Here is a 23,734-nt window from a genome sequence, read left to right on the forward strand (position 1 = left end):
CTGCCTGAGGACGCGCACACGTGCACCCTCATGGCCCTCAGCACACACGTCGGTACGCGAGGGTATGCCTTTGAGGATGTGTGTGTCTTAGAGTACGTGAACAGATGTGCAGGCGACTGTAGGTCTGAGCCCGAGTGTATGCGTGGGTGGGGCTGTGACACTCATGCACCTCTGTGAGCCTGGGTGCAGACGTGTACATCCCTGAATTCACACGCCCACGTGCGCATGGGTGTGCTTACATCTCAGAAGGTCTGCGCATGTTGTATACATGCCTGCTCTGAACACGCACACACGCACCTGTGATTCTGAAACATCTGTGAGCGTCTGTAAGTCTGAGCTCACGTGGAGGATTCTGTGGCCTGAGCACATGTGTGAGCATGTGTGTGATGCAAGTGGATTTGTACACGTGTGTGTGCCTCTGTGAGCTGAGTGTGGATGTGGAATTCTGAGAGTCTGAGGATTCGTGTATGCCTGGGCCTCGAGGGTCTGAGCACATAGGTGTACGTGTCTCGTGAGTGTGTGAAATATGCAAGTGCTTCTGAGCACGTGCATGTGATTCTGAACATCTGGTCTACTCCTCGATAGATGTGCGCATGTGCGCTTCAGGGGTCTGTGTGTGCATGGATGTGCAGCTGTGAGCACATGCAACTGCCTTGGTGGGTTGAAGACATGCTGCGTGTGCACCCTTGTGCAGCTGAGCTCGTGTGTAAGTGTCTAAACAGGCAGACACCTGTGAGTCCACATCTAGGCGTGGAGCCCTAAGTCCACACATGCAGGACCGTAGCTCTGAGCACACGTGTGTACCTCTGTGAAAATGTGCACATGTGTATGGGTTTGTCCGTGTTCATCGGACTTCTGGGGCTCTGAATACGTGCGTGTCTCTAGATCTAAGCACCTGGTGCCTCTTTTGCTCTAGGCACAAATGGTGTGTGTGCGCTTCAGGTCTGAACACATGAGTACCTGTGGAAGTGGATGTGCGTGAGCTTGCTGGTGGGTCCATAAATGTTTGTGCCTGGATGTGGGCGTGCCTCTGGTCAGACACGAGTGTGCATGTAGCTGGGTTCCTCTGTGGGTCTGAGTCTGTGTGTGCACTTCCTATGTGTCTCGAGGGGCGCAATTCCTACCGGGGCGCATAACACAAGGTGTGGGACAGGCTGGCTAAGGCAGCGAGGGGCGTTGGGTCACGTTGCCTACGAGGCGGGGCAGGTCCCCATAAAGGCACTCCCGTTCAAAAGAAGTTAAACACCGTGTCCATCAACACAGTACTCTTGGCTGGGCTGCCAACCTCAGGTAAAATAACTGCTAGATGATGGGCTCTCCAGGCTGGGGAGGCTGGGACCGGGGGGGTCTGTGGAGGGGTCCAAGTCAAGGGAAGGTGTGAAACATTTCAGGGATGACCCGAGGCTTCACACCTGGACCCAGGAAGGAAGAGGGGTGCAAAGAGCCTGGGGTCAGCCCCTGGGTAGCTGCTGTCTCCAGCCAGGCTGCCTCCACCTCTGACGCTGACCTTGGAGCCCAAGGAGTCCTGGTCGTCTGCTAGAGAAAAAGCCTCCCTGCACTGGGGGCACAAGAGGGCTCTGGCCTGAGTCCCCTCCCTCTCCAGGCGGCGTGTATCACAGTCTAAATCCGCCTGAGGGACCCTTGGAGTCATCTTGGTCGTTGTCTGGCCTCCCATCAAGATAAAAATCCAATTTAAGCATTGCAGGGCAGTATGAGCGTGGAGGTGCAAACATACGCGATGCACATCTGCGGGGGAGCCTGTGGGTTGGGTCGGTTTTCTCTGGGGGCTCAAGCATGCACTCTGCCCTCCCTCCCTCTTATTTTTAAAGCTGGGTGCTGGGCTGGCCCGCCAGCCTCTCCCCACCCCCCAGCTTCCATTCCTCCTCCACCCTCCTTGTCGCCTCACATACTTGGCCCTTTGATGCGGGGAGGGCAGCTGACCCGCCCACTTCAGCTCCTCCTCACTCCGTGGTCCCAACACAGCCTAAAAGAGCTCGGCCCACCTGTGCACGCGCTCAGCATCACACCCAGGCCCCGGACGAGACCCTGCGCTGGGGCTGGGAGGCCAGAATTTTGGTGGACAGGATGCGGCCTTGGGGTAGCCCAGTGTGCGCTTCCCAGCCCTGCCTCATGGCCATCTGCAGGGTCCAGGGAGAGCAGAGGCTCCTCCTGTCACCCGGCAGTTCCCACCCCCGAGTGTGCAAACACGTGCGGCGGGGCCAAGCCGGGCCCTTTTCTCGTGACCGCACAGCCTTTTGTCCCCAGAGTCCCATCCCGGGGCTCTCAGGGGACCATTTGTCACAGGCACGCCCCGCAGGCCTGGGCTTGAGGTACTGTGTCCACCTATAGGAAAGCCCCACCAGTGACTGGGTAGGGGGAAAAGCAGGGTGCAAGGAGAGTGCTGTGTCGAAGCTGCCAGATTCCCAGAGCCTCCCAAAGCAGCGGTGGGGTGTGAGGGTGCATCCCTGAGCCGAGATCACCCAGTGAGACGGAGGGGAGAGCCCCCAGCAGTGGAGGGTGTCTGTCCAGAAAGCACTGGTCCTTGGCTGTGGATGAGGAGGGCTTTCCAGCCCAGCAGCCGGAGGCTCCCCCAAGGACCTCAGGGCCCAGGACTGCCAGAACAACCCCCTCAGCTCTGGCCTACTGGGGGGACACGGAGCAGTCAGGCTTCAGCCTCTGGGCCTGGCGGCCGGCGCCCCAGAAACCTCTCTGCCCTTGGTCTCTGGAACCGGAGCCTCTGCTCCAAGGCTGCAGGGTCTCCTGGCTCTACTCACACTCCTTCCTTGGTTGCAGCCCTCCCTCACCCTCAGCCCCAGAGTGTCTCTTCTGGGGCTGGCAGACCCCCTAGGCCCATGCCCAGGCCAGATTCACAGGATATGCCCAGGTCACACTGCCCACCTCAGCTGACCCCATCACCCCCCGCCCCAACCCTGTAGGCAGCTGCCCTAACCTCCAGCCTTCCAGTACCAACAGCCCAGGTGCCACACACTGCAAAGTAACGGAGAGAAGTCTCTGGAAACCCAAGCCAGGGATGAGGCTCCCAGGGGCTCATCCAGGACACCACCAAGCCCACGCGCTCCCACTGGGAAATCTGGCCACATCCAGTCTCCCTCCATTCCCATCGCCAGCCTCAAGCACCAGGACCTCAGCTCCTCGGGCCCTCCGTCCCCTCAGCTCCTCCCAGCCACCGCCCACCTGTTCAGAGGCACCCCCTGTGCCGCTCCACACCCCACACTTCTGAGTCGGCACCCAAGGCCCACCCCTGCCTTGCCAATCCGGTCTCTCTCTCTCTGGGGCTGCACCCTTCTCTCCAGCTGGAAGCATCAAGCAGGGCCCTGGAATGCCTCCCCCAGTAAGCCTTCCCTCCCAGCTCCGCTCTCCTCTTATAGCAGCTCCCGCACTAGAAATCTGGACCAGACCCCAGGCCCAATCTCCCCGGGGGACCTCATGTGTGGCTGGGGCACCTCCTACCCAGCACGCTGCCCGACACTGTGTAGTAACTGCCCCAGCTTGGCCTGGCAGCCCCGGCAGTGTCTGGCCACCTCCCTGACTCTGGGAATGAGGAGGGTTCGGGAGCCAGCAGAGACCTCCTCTTCTAGCGACCCAAAGAACACCAGGCCTCGGGGACTGATGGGAGTTGCAGTTCTGGACCCAGGAGTTGATGGGAATTGTAGTTCCTAGGCCTGTGTTCGCCATCCCCATCCCCCACCCACCCCGCCCCTGACACACACACCATAAGGACTCATGGGAGCTGCAGTTACTCATCTTTCTAGGGGAAAGTCTCCCTCTTTCCCTCCCGGCATCCCTTGGCCCTCAACCCCAGGACCCCAAGCTAAGGACCTCACTATCTCTGAGGGGCACCAAAAGGCCAGAAACTGCCTCGCCAGGGGGTGTTTGCGGGACCTGGGGCAATGGTAGGAGGGGAGAGGAAGCTATCAGGGAAAGCTAAGGCCTGGCAGCAGGCCCCTCGGGCTTGGGCCAGGTGGCAGGGACAGTCGCCCCCCTCCCATCAGTGTTGCAGCGGGCCCGGGGCAGGGGAGGGGGGAAAGGCACTCACCAGTACTGGGCTCACACTCCTCCAGGTCCTCGTCATCGCTCGGACACTCGGCCGAGGCCACGAGGAGGTCATCTGTGTTCTTGGGGGCGAGAGGAGGGTGGGGGAAAAGAAGAGGGTTCCAGGGTAGGTCAGCAGGCCCCGCAGCCACCTCTTGAGGCACAGGGGATGAGCCCTGGGCTGAGACACACACCCTGGTCCACACCCCAGCTCTCTCATCGCTTGCTGGGTGACCGTGGGCCTCCACCTCCCCTGTGCAAAGGTAGACTGAACAGCGCCTGCCCTGCAGCGGTTCCCTCGCTCCTGGAGATCAATGAAACAGCACACGTTGTGCCTTTTATTTCTGGGAAGCCTGGGAGACTGGACCCCGGAACTGGGACTGCAGGGCCAGGGCAAGGGGGCCCGGGGCAGCAGGGAGGTGAGGCGCAGGGGCCTCTGGAGGCCAGCACAGGCAGACACGGAGCAGGACCTGGGGGGTTTCTTGGCTCCAGCCTCACCACCCCACCACCTTCATCTCTCTCCCAACCCCCTTCCTGGAGCCTGGAAACCCGGCTGCATACAATAATTAGGGCTGTGGTTGCCATGACAACAGGAGTCGACTCTGTCAGCGTTTTCTCTCCTCCTGCTTGCAAAGAAAGAGAATCCCCAAGATGAGTGAGTGTTAAGGGGTGGGGGGGATTCTCAGGGGGTGCTAGGGAAGAAACTCAAGGAGGGAAACCCAGAATCCAAGCAGGAAGGGACTCTGAGAGACTTCGGGTGCAGGGAGAGGGCCAGGCTGAAGGCCAAGGATGGGAGGAGTCTGGGGTGGGTAGGGGGTGAAACGGTCACATCTTGCTTCTTCCCCACCCCCTGAGCTTCGGACACTGCAGCCCTCACCCAAGGGCAAGGTGGGACCTGGAAGACTAATTTTCCTTCTGCATCTCCGCCCCTCTGCACCAGTCTCCCCTGTGCAGGCTCCACCAGCACAGCTATGACCCCTAGAACCCCACCCTTCTCTTCTACCTGGACGGTCTGCCCACCACCTCACACCGAGACTGGACGGCCCTTCTTGCCATTGGGCACTGGGCATGGCCGGTGCCCAACCTCGGCTAGAGCCAGGCCTTTCTCCCAGGGCTCCCCGCTCCCTAGGGCAAGGCCTGGCTTTCACGTCCCCTCGATTTTCTTGGCATTGAAGGCAGAACGGAAGGGGGTTCAGGCTTGACTCTCTTGCCTGGACAAGGCTGTCAGCCAGACCCAGGCCCCTGCAGCACTGACCGGAGCTCAGAGAACCCAGCCCTCATTTACAGAGGCTGAAGGCAGGCTGGCGGTGGAGGTAGGACACGTCCCCATGGCCGACCCAGCCCCTCCCTCACCCTGGGAGGACAGAGGTCCCTCCAGGCCCAGAGGCCCACAGCCATGTGTGATGGGGGACAGAAGCAGCTTGGGCAGAGGGAGCAGGGTGACCAAGCAAGGTCCAGTGTGCCAGGTGTGAGCCCTCCCCCCGCAGGCCAACAATGACCGGCAGCAACAACTAGAAAACTCAGCTGCACCCCAGGGCTGCCTTGGTAAGTCACATACACTCAATCGGCTTTGGCCACCAGAAGAGCCAGGCCTGTCCTTCCCCAGTGGAGCCTCACTCTCAGGTACAGCCCCCTCCGGTGCTCCCCTGGGTGCAAGAGAAGATAAATTCAAACCTGACCCAGGGCGAGCACCTGAGCAGGTGGGGCAGGCGGTGGGGAGGGAGGGTGAAGCACCAGGGGACTGTCTGTACCGGCCCCGGCTCTGAGCCACAGGCATGGAGGACACTGGGGCCTGCTACACGGTGGCGTCGACTCAAGGTCACACGGAGAGGACTTGTGAAGGCAGCGGGCGGGCAGTCCCACTGCGGGGACACCAGCCATCGGGGAGAGGCTGCTCCTGCTTCCATCAGCCTCGGAGAGGGGCTGCCACCATCGGGTGAGCCACCAGCCCCTCCGGTGCTGTCGTCTCTGTGCCCTGCACAGAGCGATGCCATCCCGGCTCCCTCCGGCTCCCCCTCGATGCCCACACAACACTGGGCGTGGCGTTCATTATGGGGCAGGCAGAGGGGGCCATTCCACCCCTCACCCCCAGCCCGGGCTTCCTCTCTCATAAGTGGGGTGGTCTTCCCTGGTCTAGCGAGGGTACCAAACTCCCCCTCAACTCTGGGAATTGTCCCCCTAGAAATAGTGGTCACCTCCACATCTACAACATCCCTGGTCATCAGGGTGACAACCGCTTCGAGAAAGGAGACCTTGGGGACTTCCCTAGTGGTGCAGTGGTTAAGACTCTGTGCTCCCAATGCAGGGGGCCCGGGTTCGATCCCTGGTCAGGAAACTAGATCCCACATGCATGCCACAACTAAGAGTTTGCATGCCACAACTAAGGAGCCCACCTGCCACAACTAAGACCCGGCACAACCAAATAAATAAATAAATAAATGTATTTCTAAAAAGAGAAAGAAAGGAGACCTTGCCAGCCCCACCTAAACCATAGTCCCCTCAGACCCTTCCTGAGCGCCACAGTTGCTACGCAGACATCAGCCCTATTCCCCACCTGGAGCCCAGTCCCTCGTGCGCACCGGCGGAGGGGCCCTCACCTGGGTGGTGCTGTCCCTCAGCGTGGGGGAGCGGCCCCGGCGCGTGGTGGTAGTGGCCATGGTGGTGGTGGTCTCCATGATGGTGGTAGCCATGTCGGCCAGCAGGGTGGTGGCCGTGGTCTCCGCGCTGAGCAGCACGGACGGCCCCTCCCCCACCAGGCGCAGGTGGCCCTCGGTCCGCACATTGGGGTCGCTCTCGGCGGCCAGCGCCAGCACCTTGAGCCCATTGTAGTAGAGGCCGGACACCTGGCCCTGGAAAGGGCGGCCCTGATCCCGGCCCCCAATCTTGATGGCAGCCTGGCTGTTGAAGATGGTCAGCTGGCGGCCTGGGGGGGAGGGGAAGGGGCAGGAGAGACAGACAGAGGGGGGACAGGCAGTGGGGAGGGGGGAGACCGGAAAGGGATAGGGAGAATGGAGGGAGATCCAAGGGAGGGAAGGAGGGGTGGAGGTGGAAACCAGCATGTGGGGGTGGGGTGGGGAGGGAGAAAGGAGGAAGGGGCAGACACCAAAGGGAAAGTCCTTGTCAGCCACTAGGCCAGCCCAGCCAGGTCGGGACCCTGGACAGGAACGGTCCCCAGGGCACACCTGGGCTGGGAAAGGGGGCCCAGCTCCCCACTCTCCCCACCATGCTCATGCCTCTGGCCTTCCCATCCCCCCTCCTCTCCTGCTCCAGGGGCATCACCCCCCTTCTTTCCCTTCCCTCAATTTGACCCCCCACCTTCCCTCTCTGCTTCCCCAAGCTTCCCACACCCGGTGCCCAGCCCCAAGCCACAGAACCCTCGGAAGCAGCAGTGGAGGAGACAAAAAGGCAGAGACAGAGCAGCCACTGCCAGGCCACATGGTCGGTGCATGTCAGGGCAGGGACGGAGATGAGACCGAGGGGTGGAGAGTGCATGGGAGGAGCGCCAGCGTGAGTGAGGCTGGGAGCAGCCGCGCGGACCTCACTCCACCCTCCCAGCCACCATCAGGCCCTCTGACCTCTGGCCAGGCCCCCCTCTCTCCTCCTCCCCTCCAAGGCCCAGCCACTGCCTGGGGATCAGGCCCCGGAGAGCAGAGACCTTCCTTCCCCGCCAGGATGTGCAAGCACAGAGATGGAAAATGTTAAAGGGACCTCGCTTCGCTCGCTGACAGCCAAGAAAAACCTACTCCAGCTCCAACCTCGCTCTTTACTTAGCAGTTACACCTCAGAATTCCCACCTGGGTGGGGTTTGGCTGTTCTGTTTGGTTTTAATGGATCTGGGGGTCAGTTTAACCCTCTGAGTTTGTTGCTTTGGTTTAGTTTTTAGAAAAGATATTTATTGTGTTTAAGTTTAGATTTAACTTCGGTTTTGATGTTGCTTATTTTGCGGGGGAGAGGGTCAGAGGAACTGCTAAGTTGCCCCCTGCTCCCCTGGACCTTCAGCTGCTGGTGCTGGGGGCGTTTAAGATCTGGCTTAGCCCTTGTTAGCCTCTGGTTAGTGCTTCGTTAAAGATCTGGTTTAGAGTTACTTGCCTATAAGCCCTGCCCCCGAAACCTGGGCTGAGGACAGTCCAACTTGTGAAACCCACACCCTCCTTGGAAACACGGGTTCCCTGGGACACCCAGGCCTCTGGGGCACCCAACCATCTGTCTGGCCTCTGGCCAATGATCAGCCAGGGTTGTGTCTGCTCGGCCCCTCTGCTCAACCTCTGCACCTCCTCCAGCTCTCCCTCCGCCCAGCACCTCCCTCAGGCCCAGAGCAGGGTCACCATCTTACAGACAGGGGAGCCGGAGCCCACAGAAGCTGAGAACTAGTGAGTGGCGGCTGGACACCAGACCCAGAGAGGCCCCTGAGAAGCACTGCGTCCAGAGTTTATTCCCGCATATGAGAATTATGAGAAAAACGAAGGGGAGAAGGTTCACAGTGGTCAAATGAGTTTGGAAAACAAACATTTCACAACTACACAAGAGGTCTCTCTCTCACAGGACCTCTCAGAGCCTTTATTAAAATCCATGTCCATAGGCATCTCCAAGAGGAAGAAACAGGATTCAGATTTCTCAAGCTCATTTCACCGCAAATCTCTTTCTCTCTCTCTCTTTTTTTTTTTTAAACCACAGATCTCTTTATTGTGAAGCATCTCATGGGACTTATGCTTCACAGGACATGTTTTGGAACTGGAAAATGGATTCACTCCATAAATACTTATTGAGAACCTACCACACGCCAGGTGCTGACAGTAAAGTAATCCCTCCAAGAATGCCCAGCTTTTGTTCTCAAATACTTTCCTGCTCCTCATTTCATCTCATCCTCACAGCAGCCCGTGTGAGGCAGGCTGAGCCGGGATCACCATCCCTGTCTCCCCGAGGAGGGAACTGAGGCTCGGGAAGGGGAAGCCTTGAGCAAGGCCATGCAACAAGTGAGCTCCTCCAGCCACACTCTGGGAAATACTAGAGTATGTGGCCCAACCCTTCACTTTCTAGAAGAGGAAATAGAGGCCTAAAGAGAAGATGTGACCCTGCAGCTAGTAAAGGATGCCTGGGGTTCCGAACCACCGGCAGGAGCTCTTCCCTCACCTGGACCACAAGTCCCGCCCCCCCACCCCCCTCCCGGGCCTGTCCGGCTCTCCCTACCCTTGGGGTCACAAGTTGTCCCAGCCTCAGCCCAAGCTGCTCCCTTGGCCTCTCTGATCCCGGGAGAAGGAGGTGGGTAATGGAGAGGAAGCTACATAGGTGAGCCAACTAGGCCCCTGGGGCCCCACCCACCACGAACTCCTCAAAGGGTTAAAGTTCACCCCGCTGGAGAGAGCAGGCCCAGTGTGGCTGGGCGCTGTAGGTTTTAGCGATGTCTGTTCGTCCCTTTAACTTTTTGTCCTGTTATGGATTTATCACATCTGGTTACGAGCATGTTTAGTCCCCGCTGGCCGTGTGGGGGGCTGGGAGTGACATTGGGGGTTTTAGTTGGGGCAGGCCCCAGTGGACATTTAAAAGCTCAGTTATCAGCTGGTTAGGTGGAGGTTTAACAGTTCTACTTCCCCCCTAGAGTTTAGCCTTAGAGGTACAGAGCTCGCCCCCTCTCCAAAGGGAATGGGATGGCTTTGCCCTTGGCCCCAACTTCCCTTGGTGACAAGTGGCCTTCTCCCTCACACCCAGCAGCGCCTCACACGTACGGCCGCTTAGCCAGCCTGTTCTGTCTTCCTCATCAGCTCAGCAGGCACAGGAATCCCCATGGGACGGCCACCTCTTCCCCATCTCCTAGTCTCCCTGCAACCTCCACTGCTTCTAGGAGACCTTCTGGACCGAGGTGGGCCCGTTCCAGAGATAGCTGCCCCACAGACACTCTCTCAGGGTGGCAGTCTTTCCAGTAGGAACTGAGCCCCCCACTCTTCCCTTTGCTCCTCAGATGACCCTGGTGGACCCTTCCTACCCGCCTTTGGATCCTAGGACCAGCACTTGCTGCTTCCCAAAGCCTTCCTGCTTCTCAGTGCGCTGTGGCCCTCAGCTGGCCCTTGACAAAACCTCTGAGCCAACAGGGCAGCTCCCTCCCAACCTGCACTCCAGCCTGCTTTCCTGGAGGGGTTCCAGAATCTCCCCTATGATCCTAGTTCCTTCCCAGGTTTAGAAAGAGACCAAGGACTCTCCCTCTTCTAGGAAAAGCCCCGCCCCTGCCCAAACCACCACTCTAAAGGACAGGGACCCTTGACAACAGAGAGGAAGGGAACAACCTGGCCGGACAATTGTCCTTTCACTAGGGGGTGGGCGACGGGGAAGGCACGGATGGGGAAAGAGAGAGCTCTGCACCTTTAAGATAGTGTTTTTAAAGTTAATTAATTAATTAATTAATTAATTCTGGTTAATTACCTTTGTCGAGCAGCCATTCATCTACTACTCGACCAAGCCGGTAGGGGATTCTCTGTCTAGCAATCGCCAGGCGCTCGTTATCAAAGTTTCCTTGGAAAAGTTTAGAAAGACAGTAGGTTTCTCAGGCGGCGAAGTCCAAAGGAATTAGAAAAGTAATTATGCATTTCTCAGGAGACTCAGAGTAAGCAGCGACATCCAACGGAGAGGGGGCCAGGTCCACCCAAGGCGGGAGAAGAAACGCGGGTCCCTCGTCCTCCCTCCGGTCCCCCTCCCTAGGCTCCTGTGCAGAGCCAGCCCCACCCTGGGGGTGGGAGCGACCCAAAGAAAGAGAGAGGGACAAAGAAGAAAAGGAAAGGGGAATGGAAGAAAAGGCAGCTGGAAGGTCAAAGGTCAGAGGTTAAACAGGTTTGTCTGTGCTCTCCCAGTCTGCCCACTTCCTTCCCCATCCCAGAGGTGGGCAGAGGGGCGGGCAGGGGCATTTAGCGGGTTTAAGTTAGGGGGTGGGAGGCCTCAGTGGCCCGGCTGGTTACTGCGTTTAGAGGGCTGTTTAGAAGTGGGAGGGACGGGTTAAGCGGGGGTTTATGCGGCATTTAAGGGGTGGCCCAGCACACGCATTTAACAGTGAGATTTAAACCACTTCTCGAAGCCCCCTCGGCTCCCTTTACCTTCCGTGCTCAACCCCCAGCTTCCCCTCACCTCCCACACCACCCCGCCCCACCACCAGCTTCCATCTGAATCCCCCCAAGCCCCCCGCTGCTCTCACTGCAGGCACTTCCAGCCTTCTCACCCTGGTCACAGGTGCCTGCTTGTGGCAGCTGCATGTCACCCAGCTGCCTCGCCCACCCGCTGCATCTCACCTCCTCTTCCACCCCTGGTCCACCCTACAGGCACCCCAGCCCTCCTCTGCCTGGCGGCACCTTGCTCTCTTCCCCCTCTCTCTCAGCTTCATTCCAAGACCCTCAGACGCCTCTCTGCTCAGGTGCCCTCTCCTTCCGGCCCTGGGGAACCCAGCCCAGCTCCCACTTGAGGCTTCCTCCTTCAGGTTCCTCCCCCCACAGTTCCTAACCTCCGCCCCTCCTCTCAATCCTGGCTGCCCATCTGGATACACACCTGTTCTTCTCTCCACTCACAGGGAGGAAGGAGGATGTGTGCGTGTGTGTGCGTGTGTGTCTGTCTGTGTCTGTGTGTCTGCGTGTCCTGTGAGCTCTTCCCCACGGCTGTGGGTGATCCCAAACTGCAGCCGTGGAAATGGAAATGATTTCCCTTGGGAATCTGGCCACTCTACCCACTGAAACCTCTTACACGATCTTCAGTAACATGCATGCCGGGGGCATTTTCCCTCTCATCTCCCACTGCACAGCTGCGCTACCTGCCCAGTGAGACCTGGGCCTGGGCCTGCCTGCGTACACATCCCGTGAATGAGCCCATGGTGGGTTCACGTGAGCGTGGATGGGGCCTCCCTAGGTGCTTGCGAGGCAGTGAGACGCTGCCTCCCCGCAGAGTCCGCAGGCTCTGAATCCACAGGTTCGGGTCACTTGTGTTTCAGACAAAAATGGGTCGTCCATTTGTTTAGTCACTCAACAAACATTTCTTGAGTGCCTGTTCTGTTCCTGGTGCTGGGTACTGGAGATGCAAAGATGAAGGTCCGGTGCTTGACCATGGGAGCCCCAGCCAAGCAGGAGAGACTGGCAAGTGACCAGCAGTGTCCTGTGTTCCGTGAGAGGTAGCACAGCCCTGGGGACGGGGCTGGGAGGGGCCCTAGAAGACACTGGAGGAGAAGTATAGTAGCCAGAAGAGGGTCAGACGGGGAAGGGGAGGGAGAGGGCGCACACAGACAGAGGCAGAGAGGCAGGAGGGCAGGAGGCATTCGGGCACCTACCTGCGCTGGGATAGTTGTGGGTGCGTCTGTGTGTCTGTGTGTGGCATGTATTTGTCTGTGTGCGGGTCCTGAGAAGGAGGGAAGAATGTATGTGTGTCTCACTGGCACACATAACAATTCTAACAAAAGCTCCGTTTACACAGCACCTCTGAGCACCTCTGCTACGCCACGCCATTCTAGCACTCTCCTTAGGTTATCTCATGGAACTCTCACAGTACGGCTATGAGGTAGATATTATCCCCAACTTTCAGAGGTAGAAACTGAGATCCAGAGGAGCTAGATGACTTGTCCAAGGTCACACGGCTTGTCAGTCGGAGAGCCAGGATTTAAAGGCAGGTCCTGCTGACTCGGAGTCCCTGGGCTGTGTCTCCTAAGAGTCTGGGCCACGCACACTGCTAACCTGGCCTGCTGGCGTTGTTCAGGGTGACTCTCAGCTTTCGTAAGGGATCTGCTGCCACGGGGCACACAGGCAGCCGCCAGGCCCTCAGGTTGCTCTGCTTGGCAGGTAAGGGGGCACCCAGTGGCCTTCCGCACCCCAGCCAGGGGTCCCTGAGCAGAGGAGAGAAGGCGTGACTCCTCTAACCTCACATCCAGCCTACTGGGCTCCAAGGGGAGGAGCTCTGGCTTGACATGGTAAAGCCTTCATGCTCCCCAAGTCCAGCCTTGTCCAGTGTAGGCTGGTGTCTTCACTGGTGTGTGTGTCTAAGACAGAGCGAAGTCTGATGCCCACAGAGCCTGGCCTGTCAGTGTCTGCGCATCTGTGGGGCTCAGCACGGGAGCGTTTATGTGCCTGAGTTGCCCTACACATGCCCAGGCCCTGGTGTAAGCTGGCATCCCTCTGTAGGGCTTTTTTTTCCTTGTGTCTGTCTGACCATGTGAATATTTGCAGTTGTCTGTGTGTCTGGGGCTGGCCTGCGTGTTCGTCAGCCTCTGAGTTTCTTAGGGGGCCGTGTGGTTCTCTTTATTTCCAGGGGCTGCCCGAGAGTGTCTGGGTACAAGCCTGCATGACTGTGAGTCGTGAGCCCACACTGGCATTTTCATCCCAGCATAAGCGGGTCCATGAGGGTTTGCACACTTGAACCTCTCACTGTCCGTCTGCCCACGGCCCTCTCAGCCAGCATGGGGCAGCCTCTCTGGGCATCACTTCTGCCAGGAGAGGGGCTGAGCCCGAAGACGCTCTCTCTGCTTCTCAGGGGCTGCTTCTCAGTCGGCCCCCGCGCGTGTGACTCTGCAGTGTTGCTCAGCCTGTATCTCCGCATCTCTGTGTTTCTGCGGTTCTTCGGCAGTACCTCCACTTCCCCTCCCTCTTCATCTCCCGCTCTGGGGCTCTCTTCCTCTCCCTCCCAAGGCTCTGGCCACCTCCTCTCTCGCTGGCTGGGTCTGCGCGACAGCGGCTCCATATACCTCCCTGCATCCCTCTGGGAGCTGCCTCCGTCTTGGCTTCTGTCTCGGTGACTATTTCCGTATCTCTCCCTTGCTCCTCCTCTGGTTTCCTCTCACTCTGAGGCTCTTTTTCTGCCTCCCTCAGATTCTTGCAGAGTCTCTGCCTCCTCATGTCTTTCAGGTCCTCATTTCTGTCCCTCCCCTGTGCTCCTCAGACCTTGGTGTGTCCTCGGCCACCACAGCTGTCACACTGTTGAACTGGGTCTCTTTGCACCTCCGTGCTCCCCCATCCCCAAGACTGTGAGCTCCCTGCAAGCAGGGGCTGTATGCTGTGTCCTCAGGGCCCAGCACAGGACCTGATACTAGTAGGTTGTCAATGAAGGTTTGTTGAAGGCACTTGACCTATTTTTCGCTCTTGTTGTCACTTGTCGCTCTCTCCTTTTCACCATGTCCCTTACTTCTTGAGACCCTGGGGTTCCTTTTCTCTGGGTCTCCATGGTTACTTCTCTTCCTTTATCGAGATCACCTAATATGAACCTTTGACTTGCTCTTTGTAAAGACCTGGGTTCTTGCCTTGGTTCTATCCTTGGGAACAGCCCTGCCTCCTTGCCAAGATCCGTTTTGGGTTACTTCTGCATCTTCTCTCTTTGGTTTCTGCATCTGCCTCCCCATTTCCGCCTGTCCCTCTTTTCTCAACTCATCCTTCCCTCAATTACGATAGACTCTCCCTACCTCTACCTTCCTTCGCTCCTCTCCTCTCCCATCCACAAACTGGACCCTGGCCTTGCATCCTTCCCTGTTCAGCTGTGCCGCCTCCCTCCTAGCTGACCCACTCCCACAGTCTCGCCGCCACCCTACAAATCCCAACTGTTCCCTTTAGCCGCGCCCCGCCATCGTCCCGCCCCTACAAGCCACGCCTTTCCCGCAGCCGAAAGCCTCGCCACTTAACCCCGCCCCCGGTGCAGGCAGCTCTCCTATCAGAGGCCGCCCTGCCCGCCCTGCCCCGCCCCTCCCGCCGCACCTCCTCTGCGCCCCGCGCCGCCTACCTGCCGGGTACCGCTCATTGACCGGCCAGCTGTCCACCTGCAAGGTAGCATTGCCGCCGCTTCGAGTGAAGCGCACCACGTGGTATTTGCCGTCGCTCACGATGGCGTTGGGCTCGTCGATGGTAATGTCGTCCGTGCCCACGTTAAAGATCACCCCCACGGTGCCCTGGTCCTGGGGACAGGGAGGTAGAGGTCAGGGATCCGGAGGGAGAGACCGTTCACTCCTTCTAGAACTCCACCTGTGAACACCACCGGTCCAGCTCTGCAGCATTTAACAGCTTTACAACACACCTCTCCCAGCCACGTCTTTACTGGACCTTTTCACCTGCCCAAGGAGGTGGGCAGGCTTGCCCCCTCCCCGCCTCATATGCAAGCAAGGGAGTAACTGAGGTTCAGAGAGGTTGGGGAAGCCACCGTGGGATGCACAGCATGGACCCTGGAGCACTTCCACTGACCACACCTGCCTGTTGCTTTTTGGTTCAATCAAAATGTTCACAAATGTTCACAGGGCACCTCCTCCATGCAAGGGCCACTGAGCCTCCAGGCCCCAGACAGGGACGACCAAGAGAAACCCAGGACCAGTGGGACCACAGAAGGTGGAGGCTTCACCAAGGCACAACCAACAGAGGAATCCACAGAAGCCAGCCCTGTGCCTGAGGAGGGTCTGGCCTCCCCACTCCTCACACCTCCAAGCTCAAGCCTTGCCTCCCCTGCATGTTCAGCACTGGGCAAGTCCCTGGGGGCTCTGGCACCAGGGCATTGGCAGGTGTCAGCCCATGGAGGTCAGGCCTGAGTGCGGGGGCAGCCCCTCTGCAGTCAAGGGGGCACAGGTATGGGGTCTGGACTGTGTGTTTTGGAGGGAGTCAGGTATAGAAAGAGATCAAGAAGACAAACCATGTTGGGCTTATTAAGGGAAGGTGAGCTTGGGGGTGTAATGGTAGAGGATAGGGCCGGCAGCTGGGAAGGGGCAGGAAGAGGAAAGACAGGGACTGAGGCCTGGAGAAGGGGAGCAAAGGGTCAGTCTGAGCAACCTCTCCCAGGCCCAGGCTCCAGAGAGGACCTGCATGGGGAACCCTGCAGAGGCCACCCAGGATCCAGCCCAGGAAGAGTTCTGTCCATGGTGCCAGAGTGAGAGGGAGAGCCTCACTGAACCCCTAAATGGTGCCAGGTCCTCTGTGGGTACTGTACACACATGCTCTCTTCATCCCCACAGCAACCCTCTGAGGAATAGACAGCATCCCATTCTACTGAGGGGGAAACTGAGGCTCAGGGAGGTTAAGTAACCTCCCCCAATCTCACAACTCATAAGAAAGGAACCCCAGATTTGAACCCCAGTTGGCCTGACTCCAAAGCCAAGTGCTCTCTCCCGCTTTGCCCGCCAGTCTCGGGAGACACTGACTCAGAGTGCTGGAGGTGGGGGTGATCTGAGAGGCTACTGAGGCCAACCTTCCTTCAAGACCAAAGACATCGAAAGAAGCCAGTGGAAGGCCCACTTGGCCCTAAACCCGAGCCCCTACTCCATTCCCCTGTACTACCCAGCAGCACCCCCGAACTCGGCCTCCTGAGTTCCTGCACCCCTCCTCCCACACGGGACAGACACTCGCACAGGCTCACACAGTCACGGGGACCAGATCATCACGGAAGACACTACACTCCTGGAGTCTTCCTGAAAGACTGTCGCAGTCTGGCCTGGGCATGAGGAACCATTTAGTTGCCACCTCCAGCGCCCAACAGGGCCGAGAGGCTTGGCGGCACTGGGAGTGGGGATGGGGTGACTCACAGACGGGGCAGGGATTGGGGTTGGGCAGAGAGAGTTGGGGGGCAGGATGTGCAGCTGTGGCCCACTTGAAGACCCATGCCCTATCCCTTCTCCACTGTGGGTCCAGTTCTCCCCCTCCTAGAACCTGGGAAAGACACGCACGCACACACACAGAGTCATACACACTCACACACACACACACACACACAGAGTCATACACATGCAGCGTCCCTCAGATGCAGCAAAGCAGGGAAACTGAGGCTGAGCTTGCCTAACAAAGGGTACTAGCAAGCCGCACTCATCCACCACCCACAGACTGACGACATCCAGGGAGAAGGGGTGGTCCCTGCTCCCCACGTGAGAGGAACAGACCTCAGTACTATTGTTAGCAATAGAATAGCATCAGCCCCTTGGGTGCCTCTGAGGGTTTCTCCCCATAAGGCTCAGCTGGGTGGTGACAACGGTCAAGGAGCAGGAGTGGTCTGGGAGCCGGGATGGCAGAGGGCTGTCCAGGGCGGCTGGAAGGCAGGGCACCTGCGTTTCCTAGGAGGCAGCCGAGCCCAGAGCCCAGAGCCGTGCACTCCGGGGGAGAGGCAGCTCCCAGAGCTGCTCCCCACGTGAAGTCAGTTGTCACTTCTGTTAAAGTCATTAATTCCTAATTCCCCAATTACCTCATTAGGCGGCGGTGGGAGAACGAGGCCGCTCCTACAGCAAATAATTATGGGAGTCAAAATTAATTTGGCAAAGTGGAGCGACGCTTTATTAGAAACGTCAAATTGCTTTTCTCTTATTTTGCTGCCGCCTCCCCACTCTCTGAGAGCTGCTAATGACGCTGTGGTGGGAGCTGATATATCACCAGGGGAGGAGGGGGCTTGGGGGCTGCCCCAGGGGGCTTCAGCCGTCGGGTGCCCAGCTCTCCCCTCAGAGCTGACCTCTCTCATGGCTCCCACGCTTCCTCCAGGGCCCCCGACCCTCGCCAGGCTCCCCATCCCAGGGGCAGCCCCGCCCCGCCCCGCCCCGCCGCCGCCGTCTACAGCACCAGGCACCAGGCCTCGTTCCTCCATCACCCTTGCTCCTCCATAACCCGGCACGAGGCGAGGGCTGTGGGCAACTGCTGGGAGGGGAAAGGAGACTCCTTCTCCCTGCACCCTGATCCCCCTGCCCCTTCTCCTCAGCACTGGGGGAACCCTGTCCCCTAAACCTACAGGCACAGAAACAGAAGTTGTCAATGAGGCAGACACAGTACACCCACAGATCGACTCACCCAGGTGTATGCTCACAGATGCTCAGGATATTAGTGAACACAGTGGTTCCTACAGGCTGGGCAATGTCCTCAGTGCTTTATATACATGATCTCGTTTAAACCTGCGAGCATCTCTGTCCTTTTATCATGCCACTACACAGATGAGGACACAGGCTCGGAGAGACAAGGTGACTGCACTAGAACAGAGCAAGGACGTGGCAGAGTTGGAACTCAAACCCGGGCATCTGCTCCAAAGCCACACACTGCCTCTCAGGACTATGTGATGAGAGAGCAGCAGCCCTCACTCACAGAGAGGGACCCGGAAACACAGTCACACCTGCCACGCAGTCAGGAGACGTTGAAACAGCAGCAAACACCACACTGCCAAGAAATACAAATATAGAGCGACACACCCGATCAGAGGCCACGAGACTGTCCCCCACGGCGCTCCCCCCCCAGCACTCCTGACACGATCAACTTGCACGGGGCCCACACTGTCACATACAGTCACCGTCCGCACTGCCTCTCACGCAGGTGGAGACGCTCACACGCACGGAACTTCCAGGCCTTCTTCCCAGGCTACTCCTACTCTGCTTTCCTTTCCCCCTCGTTTCCCTGCCCGGCCTCCCAGGCCCGGTGTTCATCAGCTGCCACTTCTCCTCTAGCTCCGCTCCTCCAGCTCTCCTCAGACCTCCTTCCGTCCCTCCCTCGTGTCGGGGAAGGGGTGTGCAGGCTGGGGACCCTGAAAAGCTGTCGTAAGGAGGGGCCAGAGCCCAAACGAGCCTTCTCCCCTGGCTCCCTCGCTCCCCTGAAAGCTCAGGGCCCCCCACTCAGACCCTTCCAGCACACAGAGCCTGGCCAGCCTGTTCGACCCTCCCAGCTCGGGGGGTCCTGGCCAGGGTCACCATGTGGGATGCGGGCAGGGAAGGGAGGGGGCCGTAAGGGGCTGCATAGGTGGCAAATGGAGACTGAGGTCAGAGGCCCAAGGGTTAAGACAGTGGGCAGAGGGCAGGGGAGAGGCTAAGAGCAGAAATGAAATGGAGCCAAGCTTGAGGCCACAGGGAAGTGTGTGGGGCAGGATCAGAGACGGGGAAGAAAGGGGGCCGCCCGAAGACGAGAGTTAGGATGGAAACTGTGAGAAGAGGAGCCGCAGGCATGGCAGGAGGCCTAGAGGGAGGCAGTGGGAAGCAGCAGAGGGCGAGGAGGGGAGCTGGGCAGAGAAAAGCAGAGCTGAGCGGGACTGGAGGTCAGAGCAGAGATGTGGGGTAGGGCCAAGAGGTCAGGGAGGAATGAGCAGGGCTATGGCCAGAAAGGCTGTAAGGGAGGCCGGGTAAGGGGGCGGCTGGGAGGGCAAAGGTCATGGGAACAGTAATCACGGGCAGGGAGGCCCGAAGGAGGGGACAGGACACAGTGGGAGGCATAGGTGGTGCAGGAGTGAGCAGGCAGCAGCCCAGGGCAGTCACAAGGTGGGGATGTTCCCACAGGCTGCAGGAGAAGGGCCGGGAAGGCTCAAGGAGGCCCCTGACTACATTCCGGAAGGCCAGAGACACAGACGGTCTCAGGGTGGGGAGCTGGGGAGCTTCAGGTCAGCGGAGGTGGCTCTGGGGGCCTCAGTGAACAACCGGGAGGAGAATGGGTCTCAGGAGCCGAACCACAGAGAGGAAACCCCAGCACTCAGGGAACAGAGGTTGTGAGGGCTCCACGGGAGGGAAGGATGTGAGGTGCTGGTCCCACGGCAAGAGAGGACTGAGTGGATTTGGGGTAGAAGGCTGGGGGGTTGGGGGCGCCGGCCCCGCGTCCTTACGATGTGCAGCTGCAGGTAGTCCCCGAGGCCGGAGGCACTGTCCACTCGCACCAGCACGGCGCTCCGCTGGTGCGTGCTGAAGCCCACGGCCAGGCGGTCCATCCTCGTGCTCGGCCGGTCATTGGGGGGCCATGTGTAGGTGATGAGCGCTCCCCCCTTCCCAAAGATGTATGTGGTCCCGGCTGCAGAGAGAAGGAAAGGGAGAGGGAGATAAGAGGTCAGGAGGGCGAGATTAGCAGGTCCTTGGGGCTGTGACCAGAGCACTGGGACACCAGGTTTAGGGTACAGGGCTTCAACTGTGATACCCACTGCGGCCACCAGGCCCTGCCCTCTTAGGGAACAGTTGACAGGCGGGTGCCTGGGTGGGAGCCCGTGCAAGCGCACAGACAGATGTAGCTGCCTCATCAAGAATTCTAGCTTTAATTACAGCAAAACAGAGAGGTAATAGAGACAGTGACACAGAGAGAGAGAGCCCGGAGAGAGGCTGGCTGCAAGGGGACAGAGAAGATCGCCAGGGACAGGCAGGACCCAGGGGGCCTAGGCCTGACCCACTCGAGTGCTCCCAGGGCTGGCAGAGGTGACAGGTTCGAGGTGTGTGCTTCTGTGGGGCCTGAGCTGAGCAGGCACCGAGGCAAAAGGAGCCCCAGGCGATGGCGGGAGGACGAGCAGGGGCTGTTTGCTCTGACTCACAGCCTGCAGGCTGGCCCCACTCCAGCACCTGCTCCCCACCCCCTCCCAAGCCCCTGCAAATCCTGGTCCCAGTTTGCCCCGACTCCCTGCTTCTACTCCCAAATAGGGGGCTGCCTGGGTGCCAAAACGGGGCGGGGGGGAGGGGGGGTCCTGGAGCCCTGCCCGGAAAAGAAGAGACAGACAAGGGGGTGGGGGGGTAGAGATTGACAGCCAGAGGAGGAAGGAGGCAGAGAGACAGATGGACAGAGAGGGACAGAGAGGGGTGTAGGTGAGAGAAAGCGGGAGAGTGGGAGCCAGAGATGATGAAGGGATCCCTCTCCCTCCCCTCCCCCACCCCACCCTCTCTCCCCCTCTGTCTCCTCTTTGCCATCCGGCTGCTGCCGGGGCGGGTGTGAGGTCCCTAACGATCTCAGCCCCAAAATAAACCCTATTAGTCGCCTTGTTCCCTCCTGCGGCTGCCTGGGCTCCCTGGGGGTGGGGGCAGACTGATGGCCAGGGTGGAGGCAGGAGTTGGGGCCGGTCACCCAGTTTCCGGGAAGGGAGCTTTGTCTGGGAGGCCTAGAGGACTAGTACTCTGGGGCCTTCAGAGAAGGGAAGACAACAATCTTGCATTCTTTAGAACATAAATGGAGCAGATGAGATTCATAAAATGCTTAATTAAATAATTAGCCACTAACGACTCCTCTCAAAGCACTTCTTGCCGGGAGAGGGGTTCAGGGGAGGACTTATCCAGAGAGAAAGAGAGAGGCAGATGGGGCCTGAGGGCAAAAGCCTGGAGTAGGCTGGGAGAAAAGCATGGCCTTGCGGGTGGGAGAGCTCTGGGTGGGATGGGAAGTCCGGGTCAGGGAAGGCCTGGGTTACTTCCCCGGAGCAAAACCGCTCTGCCAAGATGGCAGCCAAGCTGGTAACACTAAGGCCAGGCCTCTCACGCACCTTGGGGTCTCTCACCTCAGGGACTGGGAACCCCACTGTAGTTTGGGCAATCGGGGATCAGGGGCCTCTAGCCCAGGAAGCTCCTAGGCCCCCAAAGGAGAGGGGACTCCTGAGTGCCTTGGAGGGAGGCACCATCTGCAGGCCCAGGAGGAGCTGAGGAGAGAAGCGAAGGCTGTTGCCTGGGTCCCAGAGAGGCAGTGAGGCCAGCAGGGGGCTGGGGTTGGGGGAGCAGGAGCTGTCACCCAGAGCACTTGTCATCAGTGCCCTCCGTCTCCCCAGGCAAGGCTAGAGGGGAGAGATGATTCCGGGGGGGGCAAGGCAGGTGGGAAAGAACCACCTTGATGTCAATTAACTGACATCTTGCCACAGCACATTGCAGGGAAAGCCCCCCGCGCAGAAGATAGAGGGAGCTCGGCTCTGCCCCCCCAAACTGAGGTATGCTTCCTACCTGAGGGCCCCGGAGGCTCAGTGGTGAGATCTGAACTCTCAGGATGGGGTCCCAGGATCAGGGTGGAGAGCTGGATTGGGGCAGTGAGCCACACGCCCGCCCTCCGGCAGGTCACTGCCTGGACAGGGCAGGGCCCGAAGGCTAGGAGCAGGGTAGGCCTCAGTCAGCAACGGTCTCTCCACTCCCAACACTGCAGCACTCTGGAAAATCGGCTGTTTCCATGGTAACTGTAATAGCCAGCGTCCTCCCTTCCCCCTCCACTCACTCACAAGCTGCATGTACAAAATTTGGGGGGTGAGGAGGGCCAGGGGAGCTAAGGTGCTGACCCTCCTCCACATACACCCCTCCCTGCTTCCCGGACCAGAGGCTGCTGCCTCTCAGCCCCCGGGCTCCAGGGCCTCCCAGTCAGACGCAGGAGGGGCTTACTGGGTTTCTTGATCCCTCAGACCAGCAAAGGAAACTCCATCCACCTGGAGCCTCCCAAATCTCCCAGGTCTAGGGGAAAGGAGGCCCTTTCTCCTCACTTTCCCACCCCAGGAACCCAGACAGCACATCTGGCTGAGCCCGGAGAGGGCGTGAGGAGCGAGCACGCCCAATGCCCCATAGGGCAGCGAGGCCGGAGGGATCAGAGGCGGGGCGGGTGCTCCAAACCCCGGGCTCCGCAGCAGACACTTCCCCAGTGACGCACCCGCAGACCCCACACCCACACACAGGCCACGACGCAGCCAGCTGCGCACGAAGACCCAGTGTGGAGAGGCAGACCCCAGACAGGAGACAGCCGGGAAACATGGCGGTAAGCGCACAAAGACCGGCCCTGGCAGGCGGCGAGGGCAGCGGCTGGCACCGCGCAGGACGGGACAGGCGCACGGGTCCCCGCCCCCGAGGCCCATGGCGCACGGGCCACACACCCCCGCCCCAGCCTCCCCCAGTCCCCAGCCAGGGCCCTGCTCGGCCGGGCCTCCCCCGGGATTTATTACACAGCTGCTCTCCCACTGCCGCCAGTTTTTTACGCGGGGCTGGCCTGTTAAAGCCTAAGGGCGTTTATTACACGGTGGGGGGATCGGGTGGAGAGACACTTCTTGGGCCGAAGAGGTGAAGGATGAATGGTTTATTGGACTGGGGCGGCAGTAATTACCCTGGGGAGACATTTCTCTCCCCGGCACCGCGCTCCAGCCCTCGGGCGCAAAGGGCTAGGGCTGGGGAGGACGCGGGCGGAGGGGCGGGACTCCGCCTGGTCCCTCCCCGTCCCTCCCCGCCGCGCTGCGTAGGCGCCTCCCGCCTCTCACTCCGCAAGCCGTCCTCTGCCCTGGCCACCGGACGCCCTGGGTCGGGGGGCGAAAGCACGTGGAGCCCAGGACACCGAACCACAGCTAGAACCTCTGAAAGGTTCCGGACAGGGCTCCAGAGAAGAAAGGGGCCAAAGCCAAGGCCCATTATGTTGCCCTAGGGTGGTCCAGACCCATTGTTTTTGACCTCCCCAGGAAAACGCTAGTGAGGTACATAGTACACAACAGTGCAGGGAGGAAGGGTGGGGAACAACCCTGAAGCCCAAGGCAAGACAGCCTCTGGCCAGACACAAAATGCCACAGGCCCAAGTGGCCACCACCCAAAGGCCCAGGCCTGGAACCTTCTGCCCACACCCAACATAGTCCCCTCAATGCCTCCTGGACCCAGAAATTCACTGATCCAGTAAAACACTAAATGATCAAGAATCTTCTGTACAATTCCCACACACCTGCATTCTAGAAAAAAAAAAAACACAAACCCCAGCCAACCATTAATAATGGTTAGCTTACCCAGACCCAAACAACATAATCATCCCATGTGAAAAACCACGCATGCAGTGCTGCCCCTGTGGTTAAAACGACATGTGCAGACCCTCTGCCTGCATGTCCCTGCCGCATCAGAAGCCATGACAAAAACCTTCTGGTAGACCTAGAATCATTAGAGGATAAAACGTCCTGCACAATCCAGAAAAGCTGCAGTCCTGGGTGCCCACAGCCCACACCAGCTCTTTGTATACAGACCCTCACAATCCAAGGGGTTATCTCTCCAGATCCAGAGCCCTGGGCTCAGGTCTCT

At 59.2% G+C, this 23,734-nt stretch overlaps 1 protein-coding gene across 14 annotated transcripts in view; it reads right to left on the bottom strand.

Moving 5' to 3' along the window:
* The window catches only part of NRXN2 (neurexin 2), a 98,685-nt gene that overhangs the window by 9,172 nt on the left and 65,779 nt on the right, over window positions 1-23,734 (bottom strand). For 8 of the 14 annotated variants that reach the window (XM_068554404.1, XM_068554406.1, XM_068554403.1 and 5 more), the window contains 5 exons: window positions 19,582-19,763; window positions 14,776-14,947; window positions 10,468-10,557; window positions 6,651-6,976; window positions 4,058-4,136 (listed from right to left, as the gene is read on the bottom strand). In XM_068554404.1, the coding sequence (XP_068410505.1) occupies window positions 4,058-4,136; window positions 6,651-6,976; window positions 10,468-10,557; window positions 14,776-14,947; window positions 19,582-19,763 (849 nt within the window). The remainder of the gene's footprint in view (window positions 1-4,057; window positions 4,137-6,650; window positions 6,977-10,467; window positions 10,558-14,775; window positions 14,948-19,581; window positions 19,764-23,734) is intronic. The other 6 variants (XM_068554401.1, XM_068554407.1, XM_068554410.1 and 3 more) reach the window with 1 other exon arrangement.

This window comes from Eschrichtius robustus, chromosome 11, assembly GCF_028021215.1.
Source record: "Eschrichtius robustus isolate mEscRob2 chromosome 11, mEscRob2.pri, whole genome shotgun sequence".
NCBI lineage: Eukaryota > Metazoa > Chordata > Mammalia > Artiodactyla > Eschrichtiidae > Eschrichtius > Eschrichtius robustus.